The sequence below is a fragment of the Rattus norvegicus genome, chromosome 3 (genome assembly GCF_021556685.1).
Source record: "Rattus norvegicus strain SHRSP/BbbUtx chromosome 3, alternate assembly SHRSP_T2T, whole genome shotgun sequence".
NCBI lineage: Eukaryota > Metazoa > Chordata > Mammalia > Rodentia > Muridae > Rattus > Rattus norvegicus.
In genome coordinates this window covers 58085420-58104579 of record NC_141536.1, presented here as the reverse complement: position 1 = coordinate 58104579, position 19160 = coordinate 58085420, and the positions used below count along the sequence as shown (strand labels likewise).

At 41.1% G+C, this 19160-nt stretch overlaps 1 protein-coding gene and 1 pseudogene across 1 annotated transcript in view; both read left to right on the top strand.

Moving 5' to 3' along the window:
* LOC147995525 (uncharacterized) overlaps positions 1-9082 on the top strand; it is a 29966-nt gene extending 20884 nt beyond the window's left edge. Inside the window, exon 4 of the mRNA XM_087655136.1 lies at positions 8444-9082. Within this exon, the coding sequence (XP_087511262.1) occupies positions 8444-8729 (286 nt within the window). The 3' untranslated portion in view covers positions 8730-9082. The remainder of the gene's footprint in view (positions 1-8443) is intronic.
* Positions 9083-9345: 263 nt separating this feature from the next.
* LOC103691823 (NADH dehydrogenase [ubiquinone] 1 alpha subcomplex subunit 1 pseudogene) lies at positions 9346-9617 on the top strand (annotated as a pseudogene).
* The last annotated feature ends 9543 nt before the right edge of the window (positions 9618-19160 follow it).

Sequence of the window (19160 nt, the reverse complement as noted above, 5' to 3'; positions counted from 1 at the left end):
AGTGGCTCTTTAACCCTCTGCTGGAAAACTCTAGAGAAAGTAAAAGGGAGGTAGTGGTGACTTGGTATAAAGTCGTAGTCTTTCTACCAGACCGGTCAGAGTGTTCGTGTGCGTCCTAGGCCACTTTAGGGTGTAAAGGGAAAAATATTAAGGGTAGACATTTGTTTCTGTTCATTTTCATATCCATAAGCACCCTCTGGGGGCTATATTTAAAGCTAATTGCAGCCTTTTTAATCTGGAGATATGAGTGGTGGGTAGGTGGCTGACAGCAATGAGGGCAAGAGGCCTATATGAGAGAATATGTGTATGCATACATGTGATCCTCATCATAACAACAGGCACTCACTCAGCCACTGAGGCATCTCTCAGCCCTAAAAAAAATGAAGTGATTTTTAAACCTTTCAAATGTACTATATGTTCAGTAAGTTAACTTAAGAATTGTTTGAGAACTATAATTACTATCAACATGAGCAAACTGAATACCATGGAATACTATGAGACTGTAAAAAGGAATGAATAACTCATTATGTATACCTTTAAAACAGCACCCAGGGGGTTGGGGATTTAGCTCAGCGGTAGAGCACTTGCCTAGCAAGCGCAAGGCCCTGGGTTCGGTCCCCAGCTCCAAAAAAAAGAAAAAAAAAAAAGCATCACCCAGATAGGCTATTGATTTAAAAAAAAAATCATGTACAGAAAAATGTCCTTAATTCACCACTTTGGCAGAATAAGGAGGAATATCAATTTGTGTTCACTTGCACATGCTTAATTGTCTCTGAAGGAACGTATGGAAATTAATGGGGGAAGGTTGTGTTGCTGGGAGGAACTATTGCTGCAGTGCAAGGATGGAAAGTAGACATTTCATTGTGTGGTTTTATGCTTTTTTTCTTATCGATATCAATGTATTACTCTTTATGAAACTGAAATTCAAGTATTAGCTTTAAACTGTTTAATTATGATCACTCTTTTCTTCCCAAGGAAATAAAAGAATGAATCAATAAACTGATCTCAATAAGCTCTTCTGAAGGGTTTGACTCAAGTCAAACCTTTTAAGAAGAACAATGTTGCAAACAACTAAACCAGTGACAGTTACATTATTTTAATGTGCCTGTGGCATGTGCCTTGCCTGTGTGTATGTCTGTGCACCATGTATACCTAGCATCCTCAGAAGTCAAAAGACAGGATGGGATCCCTGGAACCGGAGTCCTAGATGGTTGTGAGCTGTGCTGTGGTACTGGGAATCGAACTCTGGTCTTATGGAAGAGCAGCCAGTGGTCTTAACCACTGAGCCATCTCTCCAGGCCCCTAATGTTTCTTTAATACAATAACGTTTTTCATTAATTCAAACCTACTTAGTAAAATTAACAGCATTAATTTCCTCTCAGATATATAAATAAATATCATACTGTCCCCTTCCTTCCCCAGCCTCAACCCTCCGCTCCAGCAAGAGAAGACTAAATGAACTGGGATTGCTTGATTTAAATTTTACCTGGTTCGTTATCACTGCTAAGTAATTTATGCATTTTCAACAGCTGCTTTTCTTCTCCTTATGTGTCAATCATGCAAATTAGCAAGACCTCAAAGAAACTAGCCTATAATAAATCAATTTTTAAACTAAGTACTTCATGGGGTTATCTTTCCCTGCTCAGATCTTAACAGTTGTAAAGCAACCACACTCCCACACTGTAGCGGAAAGGTAATGGGCTGTATTTAAACACGTCCATGCTTCAGTCTGGGTTCTGCCACTTACAGGCAGGTTTTCGCACAAATCATTTCACTCCTGTGAGCCTCAGTTTTCTTAGTCTGTAAAATGGGCACGGGAATGGGTTGTTCACAGTGCTGCCTGCCACAGTAATGAGAACACTAGGGTGACGGTGGGTGACCGTGGGTCTCCTTTAATGCTATAAGTCATGTGTTCCAGGAAACTCCTCAGTCCCAGCCAGATTAGGATAGCTTTTCATCCTATCAGATACAAAGGAATATTTAATGTGATGTTTAAAGGACTTTTAAAAAAAACTTAAATGCACATCATTCTTAAGGGGCTTTAGTAGAAAAGATACAATAAAGTCAGCTTGGGAAACTGGAAAGACGGCTCTGCAATTAAAGCTGATGGCTCTTTCAGAGACGCGGGGTCCTGTTCCTCACAAACAAACACCTGAAACTTTAGATCCAGGGAAACAGAGGTCTTTCTGGACTTCTCAGATAGACACACACACACACACACACACACACACACGTCCACACATGCACGTGCACACATTCTCACACATGTGAGAATAAAATAAAACTTACAAGAAATGTTCTGAAACTCTTAAGCAGTAGAATCACAAAACAGGCGGGAAAAAGTTTAAGCGACTCGAGCAGAAGGCTTGAGTTCTGGTTCCACAGAATAACAAATGTGCGACTGCCTCAGTGCCCCGGGGCCTTGGTTTCATCAATAAATAAGGGATTGGAGCCAGGCCTTTCTATTAAATTTTATTCTGAGGAAAGTCTGAGAGTCTCTGTATGGGGCGAACGATTCCTGGCCAGCAGCAGAGGGGATACTAAGGCCTGCCCACCCCTCCCACAACAGATGAGCCAGGGAAACTTGAGCAGAGAGTGTGAGACCAATAACACCGGTCCCCAACCCTATACCATCCCAGACTAGGGCGACAGAAATTCTCTCTGCCAGAATCTAAGAAAACTCTAGGAAAACTCAGGTGGCCCGACGGGTCTGAAGATACACTCAAATGTTAAGAGCAACTGAGTTAGAGTACAGAGGCCACCTCCCATCCTGCCAACCGTGAAAATGCTGGTCCTCACAAATCCAACCATAGAGGCCTCACAGAGAGGTCGGTGGGGTTTGGTGAGAGCAGATACAAATATTCTGGAGCACTCTATTCCTAAAATCAGACCAGTACCACCCAGAATGTGGAGGGGAGAAGAAAACCTGGTCTTGAGTAATGAGGAGACAGCAAGGGAGAGCCTGAAGGGGAAGAAGGGAAGTGGGACCCCAGGAAAGCTCTCTGTAAGGAAGGAGCCAAGTCGAAAGTAGGCATCGTAGGGGAAATTACAGGGAGAGGCAGAGACCCAGGGAATAGCTTGTGCTTTGCAGCTTTTGGTGCACAAAGAAAGGATGGTTTTAGAAAAGCTGGAAATTATTAGAATTTAGGGGTTGATGATATCAACCAACAAAGGAACAAAACAACAAAATAACAAAAATCAGTCAGTGGTGAGCCTTTCTTTTCAGCTAACTTAATTATCATTTCAATCTGGCAAATTACTCCACATGAACAGACCAAAACCGGCATGATCCTGAATGGGACATTCTACCTAGTGTCTTTGTTGGCTGTAGGGATAGGGTTTTCAAACAAAAATTGTTCTTTTCAAATTATATATATATATATATATGTATATATATATGTGTGTGTATATATATACATATATATACACGTATACTGTGTGTGTGTTCTATTCTCCTTTTAAGAAATTAAAATATGAAAACAGACTTTAAATAAAATAGAAGAGCTGGAGCTATGGCTCAGTGGGAATAGTGTTCACTGTGCAAACATGAGGAAAGATGTCAGCTCAGATTCCTGCACCCAAGACAAAAGCCAGCCACGGCCTCTGACACCTACAGTCCCATTCTATGAGTCTCTGGGGCTTGCTGGCTGCCGACCTACTCCAGTTTCAGTGAAGGATCCTGTCTGTCTCAAAGGAATAAGGTAGAGAGTGGCCTTTGTGCATATTATGCTCACACACACACAAACACACACACACACACACACACCTATGCACATACACAAATGAGACTTACTAGTGAAATATTTTATTAAGAACCATTAATTATGGAAAATGAAGAAAACTCTGAAGAGTGCCCTCCCTCACATAACGCCCAACTTAAACACTAGTGTTTGGGGACCAGTATTTCCTTCTAGCTTCTCTCCAGGCATTCTTTATGGTTATGGTATTAGGTAAGTAATATGTATCACAGTTGGGTGACTTTTTCACTTAACCATAAAAAGCAGGAATTTCCTCATATTTCTATAAACTCTTACAAGAGTTTGCTAATGGTGCACTATTTTAATAACTGCATTCCACGATGGGGTCATATCATAAATTATTAGTCACACCTCTGCTTAGTCCTTTAGGTTGTTTTTAATTTTTTGCTACTATACATAATGCTGAAATGTATAACTTATGCACAAAGAGGTTTTCTCAGTTACTTGGGGCAATTTTCTTAACTCTGGCCCCAGAAATGTAATCATTTTTAACAGCTTCATTGAATACTGTTCACAGACTGCATAACCAACCCATAAGTACGGAAGTGAATGTTTACCCGTGGATGCACAGGTACATAGTGAATATTGCAACTTTGTTATTTCCCAGAAAAGTAACTTAGTATCCTCTAGCGATCAATGTCTCACCTGAGTTGAGGCTCCCCAACCAGCAGAACTAAGTGATCAATAGTGTACTTTGTTTCTAGACATTTCCTTGTTCCGAGTATTGTATATGAATAGAACCATAATGTCAACCAACAAAATAACAAAACAACAAAATAACAAAAATCAGTCAATGGTGAGCCTTTCTTTTCAGCTAACTTAATTATCATTTCAATCTGGCAAATTACTTCAGGTGAACAGACCAAAACCGGCATGATCCTGAATGGGACATTCTACCTAGTGTCTTTGTTGGCTGTAGGGATAGGGTTTTCAAACAAAAATTGTTCTTTTCAAATAATATATATGTATATATACATACATACACACATATATATGTATATATATATATATATTGTGTGTGTGTGCTCTATTCTCCTTTTAAGAAATTAAAATATGAAAACAGACTCTTAAAAAAATAGAAGAGTCTCTTAATGTGCTTCTTTCACTTGGTATGTTTTCCAGGTTCATCCATATCGCAGCATATAGTAGTTGTTTATTCCTTCCTATCACCGCAAAACATCCATTGTGTGACTATACCGTATGTTTACCCACTGGTCTGTTGACAGTCCTTTGAGTTGTTTCTACACTTTGGCTTTAATGAATGATGTTGCCACAAATGTTGCTTGTGAACAAATTTCTATGTAGACACGTGTTTTCATCTCTTGAATATGAATGCCTAGAAACAGAACTGCAGGAATATATGACTAGAAATGCAGTTCTTGCATAAAGGGTTTTAACACCTTTAAGACTCTTAGTATGGCATCTTCCAATTGCTCTTCAGAAATATTTTGTATTGAGTTCTAATTCTGATGGCGAATTGTACTGGTGTTAATAAACAGCTGGTTCTCTGGGAACAAGGAAGCCTGTAAGAGAAAGACTGAATAGTACTATCCAGTAGAAATGTAATGTGAGGGCTGGGGATTTAGCTCAGTGGTAGAGCGCTTACCTAGGAAGCGCAAGGCCCTGGGTTCGGTCCCCAGCTCCGAAAAAAAAGAACCAAAAAAAAAAAGAAATGTAATGTGAAGTCAACAACTTTCTTTAAAGAAAAAAAGTAAAATTAAATATTCACAGTGCATTTTTTTTTCTTCTGCTTTGTTTAAAACAGGGTCTCACCATATAACTCTGGCTAACCCAGAACTCACTAAATGTTTGTATACCAAGCTGGTCTCAAACTCAGAGAGATTTGCCAGCCTCTGCCTCTCAAGGCGAGCACCACGATGCCAGGCCACTTTTCACAATGTGTTCTATTAAACTCTATATTTATGGTATTAAGTTTTCAACCTGTAATTAACACAACAATTTAATGGGATATTTTACATTTTTAGTCACAATTCCTGAGGTCTGCTGTGCATTTTACACTTCAGCGTGTCTGCGTTTGAACTAGTCACACTTAAAGCTCTCTGTAGCAGCATCTGGGTAGTAATTCTTTTTTTTTTTCTTTTTTCTTTTTTTTCCGGAGCTGGGGACCGAACCCAGGGCCTTGCACTTGCTAGGCAAGCGCTCTACCACTGAGCTAAATCCCCAACCCCCTGGAGAGTAATTCTTACATTGGAAAGCACAGAGTGTGACTACATCTGCATTGAGAGGAAGTGGGAACTCAAAAAAAAAAAACGCCCTCGCATTTATTTCCCCTTATTATCTTCATCTTTTGTATTTAAAATAAAAAAAGCCGGAAGAAGAGTTAGTCACTTAGCCAGCTCAGGATGACTCTAAGGTAGAGAAAGAGTAACTAAGTACTTTCGCCTCACATCCGTCTTCATAATTTCTACTTGGAGAATAACACGCCCGCCATATTGTCTAAGTCTCCACTCCTTTATTCTAGTTACCTTGGGCAGACCCTGGCTCTGCTTCCTTCTTAGATCCATGGGATCCTGCTGAACGCTAAACACTGATGCTAACGTTCCCCACACTGGCAAATAATTTTCTTTATTGGGTCTCTAATGATGAAGCAAGCAGAGAAGTAGAGAAGGCAATAAATAAATTGCACTGTGCTACACTTTGGTGAAAATCACGTTTTCCAATTTATTCTTCGCAACAAAGCATATTTGATCAGAGATTCTACAGATTCCCAGTACGCCATGATTGTTGTATGGCAACTTTCTGCCATGCATAATTATTTTCCGGAAGCATATCGGGTCAGATATGAAGCCGAGAATGGGGAAAAGAATCTCCATGGTGACCTCAGGCAGATCTTTTTTTTTGTTACACGTGCAAATCAGTTGGGTAGTTATTACCACCTGGTGCTGCTATGAGTCTAGTCGGGGAAACAAAGCCGCCAGCACCCCACAGCAGACTGCACCGCAGCCCAGGCCTGCAGAGTCTTTGGGGGTCTGCTGAGCACTGGCAAATGCAGCTTAAGGTATTCTGCCAATAACAAGCAAAGTCCTTAGTTTGAGAGGAAATGTGTTGCTTAGAAAGCACTATCGATGGTTGGTTCATTTACACTACTACAAATGACATATTTTATTGTGTTCACAAAATAACTTTAAAAGCTTAAATATATTAAAACAATTTGTTTTTAACATTCTTGGAGGGAGTCAATCATCTTTTCCAAAAAATGATTCTTACTACTGATGAAAACCATCTCTTACACTCTACTAGATGTCAAATCACAAGCATTCATGACAAGGAATCTCGAGAGCATTACAGAGTGCTGCATCCAAACCTAAGCTGTATCGTTGATGACTTCTACCTTGACACAAGTTGTTTTCCTGTGAATTAGACCCTTTTCCCGGTAATAGAACTAATGGGAGTTGAGTTAGTGGGATAATAGATTCATGGGGCTTAACTGCCTGTCCTCACTGCTGTATCATGCTTCTCACTGTTATCACATGTTGTGTGACCCAAGTTTTAGCAGCACAGAGAATAGCAAAAAAAAAAAAAAAAAAAAAAAAAAAAAAAAGTTCAGGGAGTAGAGGGAATAGCCAGTCACCGGGCATCAAGTAGAAAGTGACCTAGTGGCCATGCTGTATAAGAGGGAAACATAGCTAGACCAGAAGTTGTTTGCACCAAGCAAAGAGAACTAGAGTCTCGAGGAAAGGAAGTAGTGTAACACACTAAGGTATTTTCCCAAGAGGATGATTCCTTCATTAATTCAATACATACGAATTGAGTACTAAGTATATTCAAAACGCTATGTCAACTTCTACAGTTACAAAGATTAGTTTGGTGCCTGCCCTCGGTAATCTTAAAGCTTGCTGGAGTGTCCCCTGATTTATGTATGGACCACATTGCTTTGTAATCAGTGCTTCCCCTCCCTCCTCAATCTCTCAACGGTGAGCAGGTACACTATCTTAAGCACATCGTGTAATTAGTAAATGTTTGTGGAAGTGGATTCTTTAATATCCACCATCTCCAGCCACTCTGTGAGCCTAGAAGGTAGACACATGCTTGTGAATTTCTTTTTTTTTTAAAGATTTATTCATTTATTATATAGAAGTACACTGTAGCTGTCTTCAGACACACCAGAAGAGGGCATCAGAACTCATTACAGATGGTTGTGAACAACCATGTGGTTGCTGGGAATTGAACTCAGGACCTCTGGAAGAGCAGTCAGTGCTCTTAACGGCTGAGCCATTTCTCCAGCCCCCGGCTTGTGAATTTCTTAATGCCAAGTGAGAAGGGTGTTATTTATATAATAGCAGTTTTGTCAGCATCTTTGTTAAGGCGTGAGTTGCTGTGAAATAACAAAATGCGGTTTCTGCTTTCTCGGTTTAAATAGGTTTCTTATTGGAACATGAGGGATACGCGTCTCTTTGCAATGTTGAAGCTAGTTGAGGAAAATACGGCAAAGGAAAGGTGCTCCCTGAGTGAAGTTGCTCACTGTTGAACCCGCCCTCTGTTTTTCATTGAAATATAAATGAGAAAGGCAGCCGAGACAAAACAAAACCAAAGTGTTTCTCAAGCCGTGTTGAAGCTTCATAATCTTGTACTCGGATTATTCTACTATATTCTTATATCAAAACAAAGCGTAAGCTTTGACTCGCTGTGTTTAATTGGTTGTATACTCTGGGTCTATTTTCCAGGTCTGTGGATGTGATACGACAAGAAGCAGTTCAGAAGACTATTGTAGTGCCCTTGATAAAAAGAACCTCTCAGGAACGTTCCCGCTCTGATGTCCTGTGGAGTAAATTGTGCCTCACTGCATTATTAATGGAGTTTGTTAGGCCGTGCAAAGCTTGCATCCGACCCTCTCACAGGGTATGTGGAGGCAGGCTGTACTGCTGGATCGAAGCTGCTTATAACCAGGAGTCAGAATCAACTGCTAATAGACAGCTTAATCCAAGCATGATGACTTCCATTAATCTGTGATGAGTTTTTATTTCCCATTATGAACTAAATATGTAAACACAAAAGACTTAGCAGGGCCGTTTTTGAAAGGATTTAATTCTCGGGGCTCCCCCTGCTGGTGGTAAAAGGCGACAGATTACCCGAGAACTGAAGGATGAGGGTAAAGTCATTACCATGATTTTGCCATTTATATTAGAGCTAAATTTAATGTTGGACACTCAAGCAATCAAACAAAATGTTTTGGTTTATAAACTAGCTAGTTTTTTTCCACTAAAGATTAAGCGATATTCTTGTGGTTGAATTAATTAGTCTTTTCATCACAGAAAATTGAGCTATTTTGTATTTAAAATAAATATTTGCCAGAGTTATACCAAGCAATTTTTAACATTATTTATACAACGTATTACCAATAGCTTATAGAAGAGAAACTGAGCCGTTAATAGAAATGTAGTGAAGATTTAGTAGCTACCCAAACTACTTCACCCTGCCTATGTAATTCCCATACTGCATAAATACATCCCACAGAGCAACTGATTAAAAAAAAAAATCACTCTCTGGGACATGAGTCCACTTTAACATAGCATATAGTTTACATTAAAAGTTTGGGACAGTGAGGAGTGTGAGTAACGGTGAGGAGATGTGGTTCAAGATTCTCCCTGGCCTCGCCATTATGGGGTGTGCCTGTTCATCCCCGGGGTGTCCACTGCATACAACCACAAGTTCACTAACGGGGGCAAGGAAAAGAAGTTGCTCGAGTTCATTACCAATGGTATTTGGTGGAACAGGTTAGACGTATATCTGGTGTCAATCTCTACTATGTGTCCAAGGGCCTGGAGAACACTGACTAAGGAAGCATTTTCCTGGATGATGAAAAAAAATTACTCAGCTATGCTTATCTGTTCCTGTTAGAAGGCTATGCAGCATATTATATACTATGTTCATGTTATGAAATGCATAATAAAAAGTAAAAAAAAAAAGATTGGGACAATTTTCCAAGTGGAGCCCTCTGAGACTGAGTGCTTTAACAGGCATCTTCGGAAGTATATGCAAGTTATACTTTTACATTAAAGAGTCCTTTTCTATTTAGCATCGCATTGTGCCAACAATCCTTGAACTGGGACAGAAACTGTTATTCCTGTTTGACAAACACAGGAACAGATATCAGCGAGGTTAAGGGACTGACTCCAAATTACATTCTTCTTAGTATTAAAACTCCTTGGGCTTACCCAACGAGGCTCAAAAGACTGTCCTTGGAGAGCTATTGAATGATAAGTCATCAGGGAAAGCCTTGGGGGAGGCGTGGCTCTCTGGGAGGGCCCTTGCCTAGCATGCATGAAGCCCTGTGTTGAATCACCACCACCACCACACGCTGCAAAGCTAGAAATTGCTTTTAAAGCCACCTAGGTTTCAACAGAGCACCTTAGCTTGGCTCGTCTTTCCACGGCTGTACTTCATAGCACTCTACTCACTTCTTAGTGAGCTCCAGTATCTCGAGAGCTGTAGTCCATCTCAGCTAAGCACCCTGGTAATGAGATGGGAAGAGAGAAAAGAAGGCAGGTAAGACTCGGTCAGGTGGGGTTCTAAAAGGATCTTGAAACTTCAGCTAGTCCTCAGCTAAACTTCGAGGGGGCAAACACTGTTGTCAGGGGATATTTTTTTTATCCGAGAGAGATCTCCTTAGCATTATCCACTGTGCCAGTGTTCAGAAGCTGGGCTATGTCTTAAAATTCCAAGATCGCCTTAAGATCCAAGATCGCATTAGAATTCTAGGACTGCGTACAACTCTTACCTGGGTTCTAACTGTCAGCCTCAAGGTAAGAACAATGGAATACTTCAGTTCCCAGTATCCCCCAGGCCTGTAAGCAGATAGTCCTTTGAAACCAAATCACGAACTAAGCTTTTTTTCCTCCCCATGCATAAGTGAACAACCTTTTAGCAAAATTAATGACAAAAGTTGAGAGCAAAGAGTCGGGTGTGACCAGCAACCACCGTGAAATAGGTTTGATGGTTTCGGTTCCAAGCACATCGGGAGAGTTCGAGGGCACAGCTGATAGGATGGTGATGAGGAGCTGATATACAGAGCCCAGATTAAATTACCATTTACCCCGAGAGATATTTATAGGCATGATCTCTCAAGGTTACAGGGAAGGGCAGAGACCAGACGGAAGAACAGTCCACCTGAGTTGTAGCTGGGATGTAGAGAGGCCTGCAGGTTTGTCCTTCTTGCCTAGCACGTTTGAGAATGTTTCAGTAAAAATATTTGGGTAGGAAAAGGTATGCCTGAAGATTTATATTTGATAGGTAGGCCCAGTAAAAATTCAAAAGCCTATCAATTTATTTTAAGAGAGATACTACTTACATCTCAAAATAGATGAGAAATTATTAGTTCCCTAATGAAAACTTTGTTTAGAATGCATGCTATTTATACCCTAAAATAAGGAATAAAGATGAGAAATATAAAATTATTATTTGTGTAACTATAATATCTACCCAGTGTATGTGTGTGTGTATATACATATATATACATATATATATATATATTCTGTCAAGTGTTAGCATTTTGCCTCTATATAGCTTTCTAAGAAATCAACTCAATTTCAACTGCATTCAATGTTAGCCAATACAGACAGGTGAGATTGACACATTGTGTTCCACAGATTCTACTCCAACAACTGTTCTTGAAAATGAATCTGTTGTCCTCTGACCCTGAGGCTTCAGCTCGCACTCGCCTATATGCTGGTTTCTTGATTTTTTATCAAAAGTTGAGCAAAAAGACTTAACTATATGTTCAAAAATATACTCATACTTAATTTATATCTCACCTGTCTGACTGATCCACTCTTCAGAACATAACCAAAGAATCAGATGAGAACTGAAGAGGCATCTGAAAAATGTCAGGGCAAACTTTATTCATGGTATTCCCAGCGACATGCCGTGGTCGCTCATTTATAGTCGATGTGCTCCTGTTTTTACATATCTTCCAACCAACTTGTTTGCCTGAGAAGAAAAGTGCTGTCGGAGGTGAGCACACCAACAATGAGAACTGTGTCTATGTGTGCCAGATGCAAACCAAATTACCACTCAGGTTGAAGAAATAGAAGATTGGAAAATTGCAAAGCACACACACACACCACCACCACCACCACCACCACCACCACCACCACCACCACCACCACCACCACCACCACCTCTCTAGGCTAAATATAACATCAGAAAACAAGATTAAAATGTGCGTTTTATAATCTCAGGTGTATGATAAAATGGAGGGGCTGAATTGCCTGCTAACTCCACTAAGGACTTTTTACACAATCACTTGGCTCAGACCAGGCTGTCAAAGACCTAGGGAGAGCTCCCTTAGGTTTACTCTAGGGAAGAAAGGACAGGTCTCTTCATCCATGCCTGAATGCAAACCCAGCTGCAGAGGCCCAGGAGGAACCCGACAGGGAAAGGGACAGATAAGGGTTGGCAGCCAACATGACCAGTATTCACTTAACCACAAAGGACAACCTGGACAGCCTCCATGGCAGAGCCTTTGATGTATGTGTACAGAGACACAGGAAAGACATGTCCCCACTCCTCCTGGGCAGCTTCCAGAGCTGGGGATTAGAGGATGGCTTCTTCCTTTCAGCATCAAAAAAACAGACCGAGAGAAAAAGAAGAAAAATTCAAGACTTACTTCCTAACCCACTGTCCTCTCGAACAATAAATCTTGCTTAAACAGAAAGCAGTATCAAATGCTTAATGCCAATTGACCTTTCTGTATAACCTGAGTCCAAAATATCTCTCCATAACTACCTTGATAAAGTCATGGCTCTCATCAGGGTTCCTGTGTATCTTTGGTTTCTCTCCAACAACAATAAAATAATACCACATAATACCACTAGAGAAATCCCTAGTTTTAATGGATATGTGTGGGAATCTGTGTGTGTATACTTGTGTGTGTGTGTGTGTGTGTGTGTGTGTGTGTGTGTGTGTGTGTTTGTGGGCATGCATGCACATATGTGTGGAGGTCAGAGTTTGATGGCAGGTGTCTTACTCAATTGTTTCTCCACTTTTTTTTAGGAGGGGGTGGTATTTTCTAGACTGGATCTCTTTTTGTATCCCTGGATGTCCTGGAACAGGCTGGCTTTGAATTCATAGAGATCTGACTTCCTCTGCCTCCCCAGTGCTGGGATTAAAGGTATGTGCCACCACTGCCCGGCTCTCTCCACCTTATTTATGATGGGGTCTCTTACATCATCTAGAACTCATCAACTGGTTAGAGCCAAGCTCGCCAGCAACCCTGGAAAATCCTCCTCTCTCCTCTCACCGCAAGATAACACTATACATCCTAAACCTTTAGGATCTGCTGACCAGGATGCTGGGTAATAACAAGAGCTACTGGTAAAGTAACGGTTACTTTTAAGTTAACTTGTATTTAATGAATCCTATATCATCTACACGTATTAGAAAAGAACTGTTGCTTGTAATGAGACATAAATATTTAAGATCTACTCGGTGACCTTTGGCAAGGACTCCTAGAAAACACCCATCTGCTGAAAACTATGTCAGGACGGCCAAACTCATGAAAGCCAGGAGCAACTGGAACATCTGAACATTGTAAGTGTGACTTAGAGTGGAGAAAGGGATCAAATTAAGTATCTCCCTTTTTAAATCAAGTGCATTTTAAGATTTATTCATTTATTATATATAAGTACACTGTAGCTGTCTTCAGATACACCAGAAGAGGGCATCGGACACCATTACAGATGGCTGTGAGCCACCATGTGGTTGCTGGGAATTGAACTCAGGACCTCTGGAAGAGCAGTCGGGTGCTCTTAACCGCTGAGCCATCTCTCCAGCCCATCAAGTGCATTTTAAACACAAAGACTTCAGTAAATATTAACCTGATGACAATGGAGACTTTACATTTAATATAGGAAAAGAGGCCATTTAAAAATTCTCCTCCTCTAAAAAAATCTTTCTTACCATTTGTTTTTTTATCCTGGAAAATAAAAATATGGAGGCAAGGTAGAAACAGATAAGGTGATTAAGCAGTAGAATTCAGCCATCTGAAGGCCAGCCTTCAGAACAGGACAGGCAGGAGGAGAAGCCAGGACTCAGCTCTAATCAGCTGCAGAATCCTGACAAATGTCCTGTTTCTGAGTCTTTGCCTGATATAAAATAGGAATAATGTGTACTTCAGAGAAGCCAAGGGCTTTGTGCAAATTCACAGCACGGTTGTCACTGCTGTTATTTTTTATCATTATTAGTAAGGAATTTTGTTTATTAATGTATATTCTGGTCAGATTTATCTACAAAAAAAAGGATTTTTAAAAAATATACATAAGGGGAGGGGGGAGGGGGATGTTTGCCCGGAAACCGGGAAAGGGAATAACACTCAAAATGTATATAAGAAATACTCAAGTTGGGGACTGGGGATTTAGCTCAGTGGTAGAGCGCTTACCTAGGAAGCACAAGGCCCTGGGTTCGGTCCCCAGCTCCGAAAAAAAAAGAACCAAAAAAAAAAAAAGAAATACTCAAGTTAATAAAAAAATATACATAAAGAACAAATTAAATAGAGGGTCAAATGCTAGGTCTTTAAAATGTAAGAAGCATACGGGCAGATAGGAAGCCTCTCTCCTAAGACAACTCTAGATAGAGATGGAATTTCTATCGTGAGTCCGTGCCTGGGCTCTGATGTGGCACCACTATGAGCCCTTCTCCAAGCTCTTGACTCTATAGGCACAGGTTGCTGAAGAATTAAAACAATGTCTAGCTAATCAACACCTAAGACTTAACAGAATGTCTGAGACTACTGGATCATGAGAGAAAACCATGTCAGAACCTGTATATCATTTGGAAGTGTACGAGCTTCACCTAAAAAAGGAATAGTGTTTTCCAAGCCACTGTTCTGTTTCAAGATCACTTATTGTCAAAGGAACTTAGAAAGGATCAGGTTAATGATGCAATGTTTGTCTAATAAAACGTTAATTTCCCTTTAATTGTTTTTTTAAACCATTGAAAAAATCGCAAATCACCAATATGTTGACTTCTAATAGGAAAACAAATTTTTGCCTCACCTTTGTACCATTATGAATATCCTGTGTCTCCATTAGTATAACAGCAATTAGGTAGAAAGATCTATTTCTCCATCATCGTCTGGGGATGAGAAGAGTGGGTACTGCAGCACGGAATGGCCTTTTCCTTGAAACTTGTTGGAAAAAAACCTCTCAGGAGTCAAACATTTAGCCTCGCTTGAAATACGGATTGTAACACCAGGAAAGTGTCTTTGGTCCTTCAGGGATTTTTCTTGAAGTCTGCAGAAAGCCATGTTGATAGCACCTGAAGGATGGGGGTGGGGTGGGGGGGACAGTTCAATTACAGTCAGAAGGAACGGCAAGGCAGAGCTGCATGTAATTCTCACAGTGCTCATTACCTCTGGCTCTCTGCCTTAGCAACTGCCATGTACTACATCAAGCGTGTAAATGTTCTATGCAGAATGCTTTTTGTCACAGCCTTTGGGCCCTGGGGGCACACGCGGGGCTAAAAGAAAGTTAGCATGAGGCATCCGGGATGTGCAGTTCCTAACTTTTCAAAATGTCGAGGTTTTAATCATGAAACTTCGGATGAATAAATATATCTAGATGAACTCCAAAATGTCTACTACAAAGTGACTAGTTGCATAAAGTAGGCAGTCATCCTTCGGAAGGCGTAAGACAGTGACCATCTTCCTCTGTGTTTGGTGTTTAGTTCCCAGTATGCGGCCTGAAAAGTCATCCTGAATCATCCAGCACATCTGTCCACGTGGCCCAAACCCTCTAATCTGTTATGTTCTCCCAAGTTCAAATGACAGCTGAGCTTCGAGCTATCAAATCCTTACTTCCCTGCTTAGTCTCCTATGGTTCATAATGCCAGCAGCCTTTTCACAATACTCACGGGGCACCTGAGGGCACGAGGCATGAGGGATGGGCTCCTTACCTTTGTGTTGTTATCCATAGATGGGACACGCCAATTGCAAGTATACACTTAGTGTGTGTGTGTGTGTGCTCACACATGCATGTGCATGTATATATGCATGTATGTGCATGTGAAGGTGTAAGTGGAATGATATTTAAGCAGTTTGTTGACTGGGGATGACTAGTGATTCTAAGAAAAAGAAACAATACTCAGGGATTCCTGGGTGCTCCTGGGGCCTTAAAAGGTCAACACCACCAGGGCAGAGCGGAGGGAAACAATGTAGCTGCAAGCATATTGGAGAGTAGTTTGGACCACATCACACAAGACCTTACAGGGTGTTTCACTCTGGGTTTCCTAGTCAGGCATGGTGGCACCTACCTGTAATCCTAGCACACAGGAGACTGACACTGAATGATTACTTCAAAACTGGGCTACGGGGCTGGGGATTTAGCTCAGTGGTAGAGCGCTTACCTAGGAAGCGCAAGGCCCTGGGTTCGGTCCCCAGCTCCGAAAAAAAGAACCAAAAAAAAAAAAAAAAAAAAAAACTGGGCTACATAGTAAGACCTTATCTAAAATCAAAAATCTGGACTTCGTGTTACACACTTTGAAGGCTTTGAATAGTTCTAAGCATACCCATGAAGACCTCTCTTTCCAGCTGTGTGCTAAGTGGACAGATGCTGGGATAGGAAATGGATGGAGGCTTTTGCCGCAGCCATACTACTAGAGTAGATCTCAGCACTTTGTCTTCAAGAGGACTGTGAATGCATGGCTGGCATGCAGCCCAAGCGTGGAGCTCTTGTCTGACAGGAATGAGACCCTGGGTTCAAACCTAGCAATTAGAGAGGTGGATGCTATAAATGAACACCAGTATCTCCGGAGAAACTTCCCATCCTTAAAGAACAGTATTGAGGATTATACAGCAAACTGAATGACTGGGAAGCTCCCAACAACCCCACATCATGAATAGCACATCATGGCACACAGTAGGTGTGGATAAATCCCACATCATGAACGACAGACACATCATGGCACACAGTAGGTGTGGCTAAATCCCACATCATGAACGACAGACACATCATGGCACACAGTAGGTGTGGATAAATCCCACATCATGAACGACAGACACATCATGGCACACAGTAGGTGTGGATAAGTCCCACATCATGAATGATAGACACATCATGGCACACAGTAGGTGTGGATAAATCCCACATTATGAATGACACATCATGGCACACAGTAGGTGTGGATAAATGATATTATTATCATTTTCCATGAAGTAGCACATCCTTTGGCCCTCAGAAATCTCCATTTTAATCGTCTATATCTCCATTTAGTAACTCGCTGAGACATGGAAACTGCCTCATTTAAATAAATGTCTTCTTCTTTGCATTTATTATACATTTAGGAACAGAGGCTGGTGTCATAAGTAAATGAATAGTCTATTAAATATATGAAAATCCATCAAAAGTCTAAAATCTCGAAGTATAGTATAAAGGTGGGCACATTAGCCCGTGGCTGTGGTCCCAGAGAGTCGAGAGGCTGAAGCGGAAGAGTCTCTTGTGCCCAGGACAACTTGGCAACACTGAGAGGCACCAAAGCAAAATGAAACAGAAAGAAAGGAGAAAAAAGGGGAGGGAGAAAAAATGAAATTGTGTTCAATGCCATTTCTGGTACTCTTTTAAAATACCTGGTTAACATATAGTAGGGTATATTTTATATTTCTCTGCTATCTTTCTCTTTACACATATTTATACATAGTTTACATAAAAATTTTCAAATATGAACTCTTATTCTAAACAATTTCTAAATTTCAATAAATTTTCACTAAATCAGAATATTTTATAAATCAAATCTTGCCCATCCAATAACAGCACATTTTGAGCACCTCCTCGTGAAATCATAGACTAGCATTAGGGGCTAAGTTCAATTAGTATTTTTACTCACAAATATTGAAAATGTGTGAATAAAATTTGTGATACTGGCATGCCCTTATTGGTAAATGTTTGTTTGTCCTTTACAGTAGAGAAATAAACGTCCTCTGAGGGGTCCCACTCCCCGAGTCATCACGCAGTCTGGAGCTATATAAATAAACATGAACTTAGCTTGATTTCAGGGGGGAAGAAGAATCTAGATTAGAGAATATTGTAGCAGCAGTCACCGGAGGGACACCTGGAAAGTGTTTCCAAAGGACCTGTGACCCAATCATAAAAGACAGAGAGTCTAAGGAGCCTGCGGCACATGGGCCCTGATCTGCAGCTTCCAGCCTTCAGGGTTTTCTCCACATCTCTAACCCGCATGCAAAGGGCGATCAGTACCTGGCAGATATTCAAGCACAGTATCCATCACTGAACCCTTATACTGCGAGTTACAAGATCGCTAGGATACAACTCAGGCTGAGGAAAAAAACATAAACATACTGCATCCAAAAATATCTGGACGAAATATTGTTGGAAACAGTTGATTACGTAGGTGTTAGTTCTATCCTCCAGCACCCCTTTTTAATAAAAAGTCATGCTCTGATGTTGACTCATAAAGCACTTATGCCTCAGGCCAGCCACAGAATTCCCCCTAACATCAAGTGCAAATAAAATATGGCCTCCAAGAGCATTGCAGAAAATGACCACAGCTTGGCTCGGTCTTTCTTGGAAAATGAGATAGGATAACAGAACGGCAGTATTAGTAATGTAGTTCCCCGACTTAAGCCCTGGAAGGGGTAAGACCCTTGTCTGTCTTTCTTCCTATCTTACCATGCCAGATAGAAGGAGCTGGGGTTTCAAAGCTGTAGGCACCACTGGAGAGATTGGAGAAAGAAAGAAAAAAATGGGTGAAAGTGTTGGAGCCCTCTCTATACGAACGCCAAGAAGGAGCAAGAATTAGGGATGGTAGAAGTGGGGCTCGGAAGCAGAAGGAAGCCTGAAGGAAGGGGCTGGATGGAAACCCCGTACATTATCTGAGGTACTCTTAATCCAGACTCGGGAAGCTAAAACGATGGCAACTGTCCCATTGTCTCCAGCAGATGAGGGCAGGACTCGAGTTGATCACAAATCATAGAACGGAAGAGAAGGGAGTGATACTTAAAGCCAGTGCGGGAGGACAGCTCAAAAGTTTTCACATCGGTCTTTAAGGAGAGGCCCATTGTTCTCACTGTGTGGTACCTAGACTAGGGGACCCTCAGGAAAGGGGGAAAGCCCATGTCTACCCCATAGCTGTACATGGTGTCTTTGAGAATTCTTAAGTTCTCTTTTTTTCCCCATAAACTTAAAGTAAAACTTCATCACAGAACTCTAGCACTGAAGGCTGTCCAACGCTCCCTTCCTGCCTTGACAGCGTCTAGCACCGACCCAGCATGTGGGAATCTCTCAGCAACTCACCACTGAGCAACCCTGGTACTTCCTTAAACTAACACTTCCGGTGTGTTCACAAGTACAGTAATCTTGCTTGGAGTATAGTTCTTGCCACCACTCTCAGAGAACTAGAAAGTTGGGCCATGCCCATGACCCAGGTCATGAA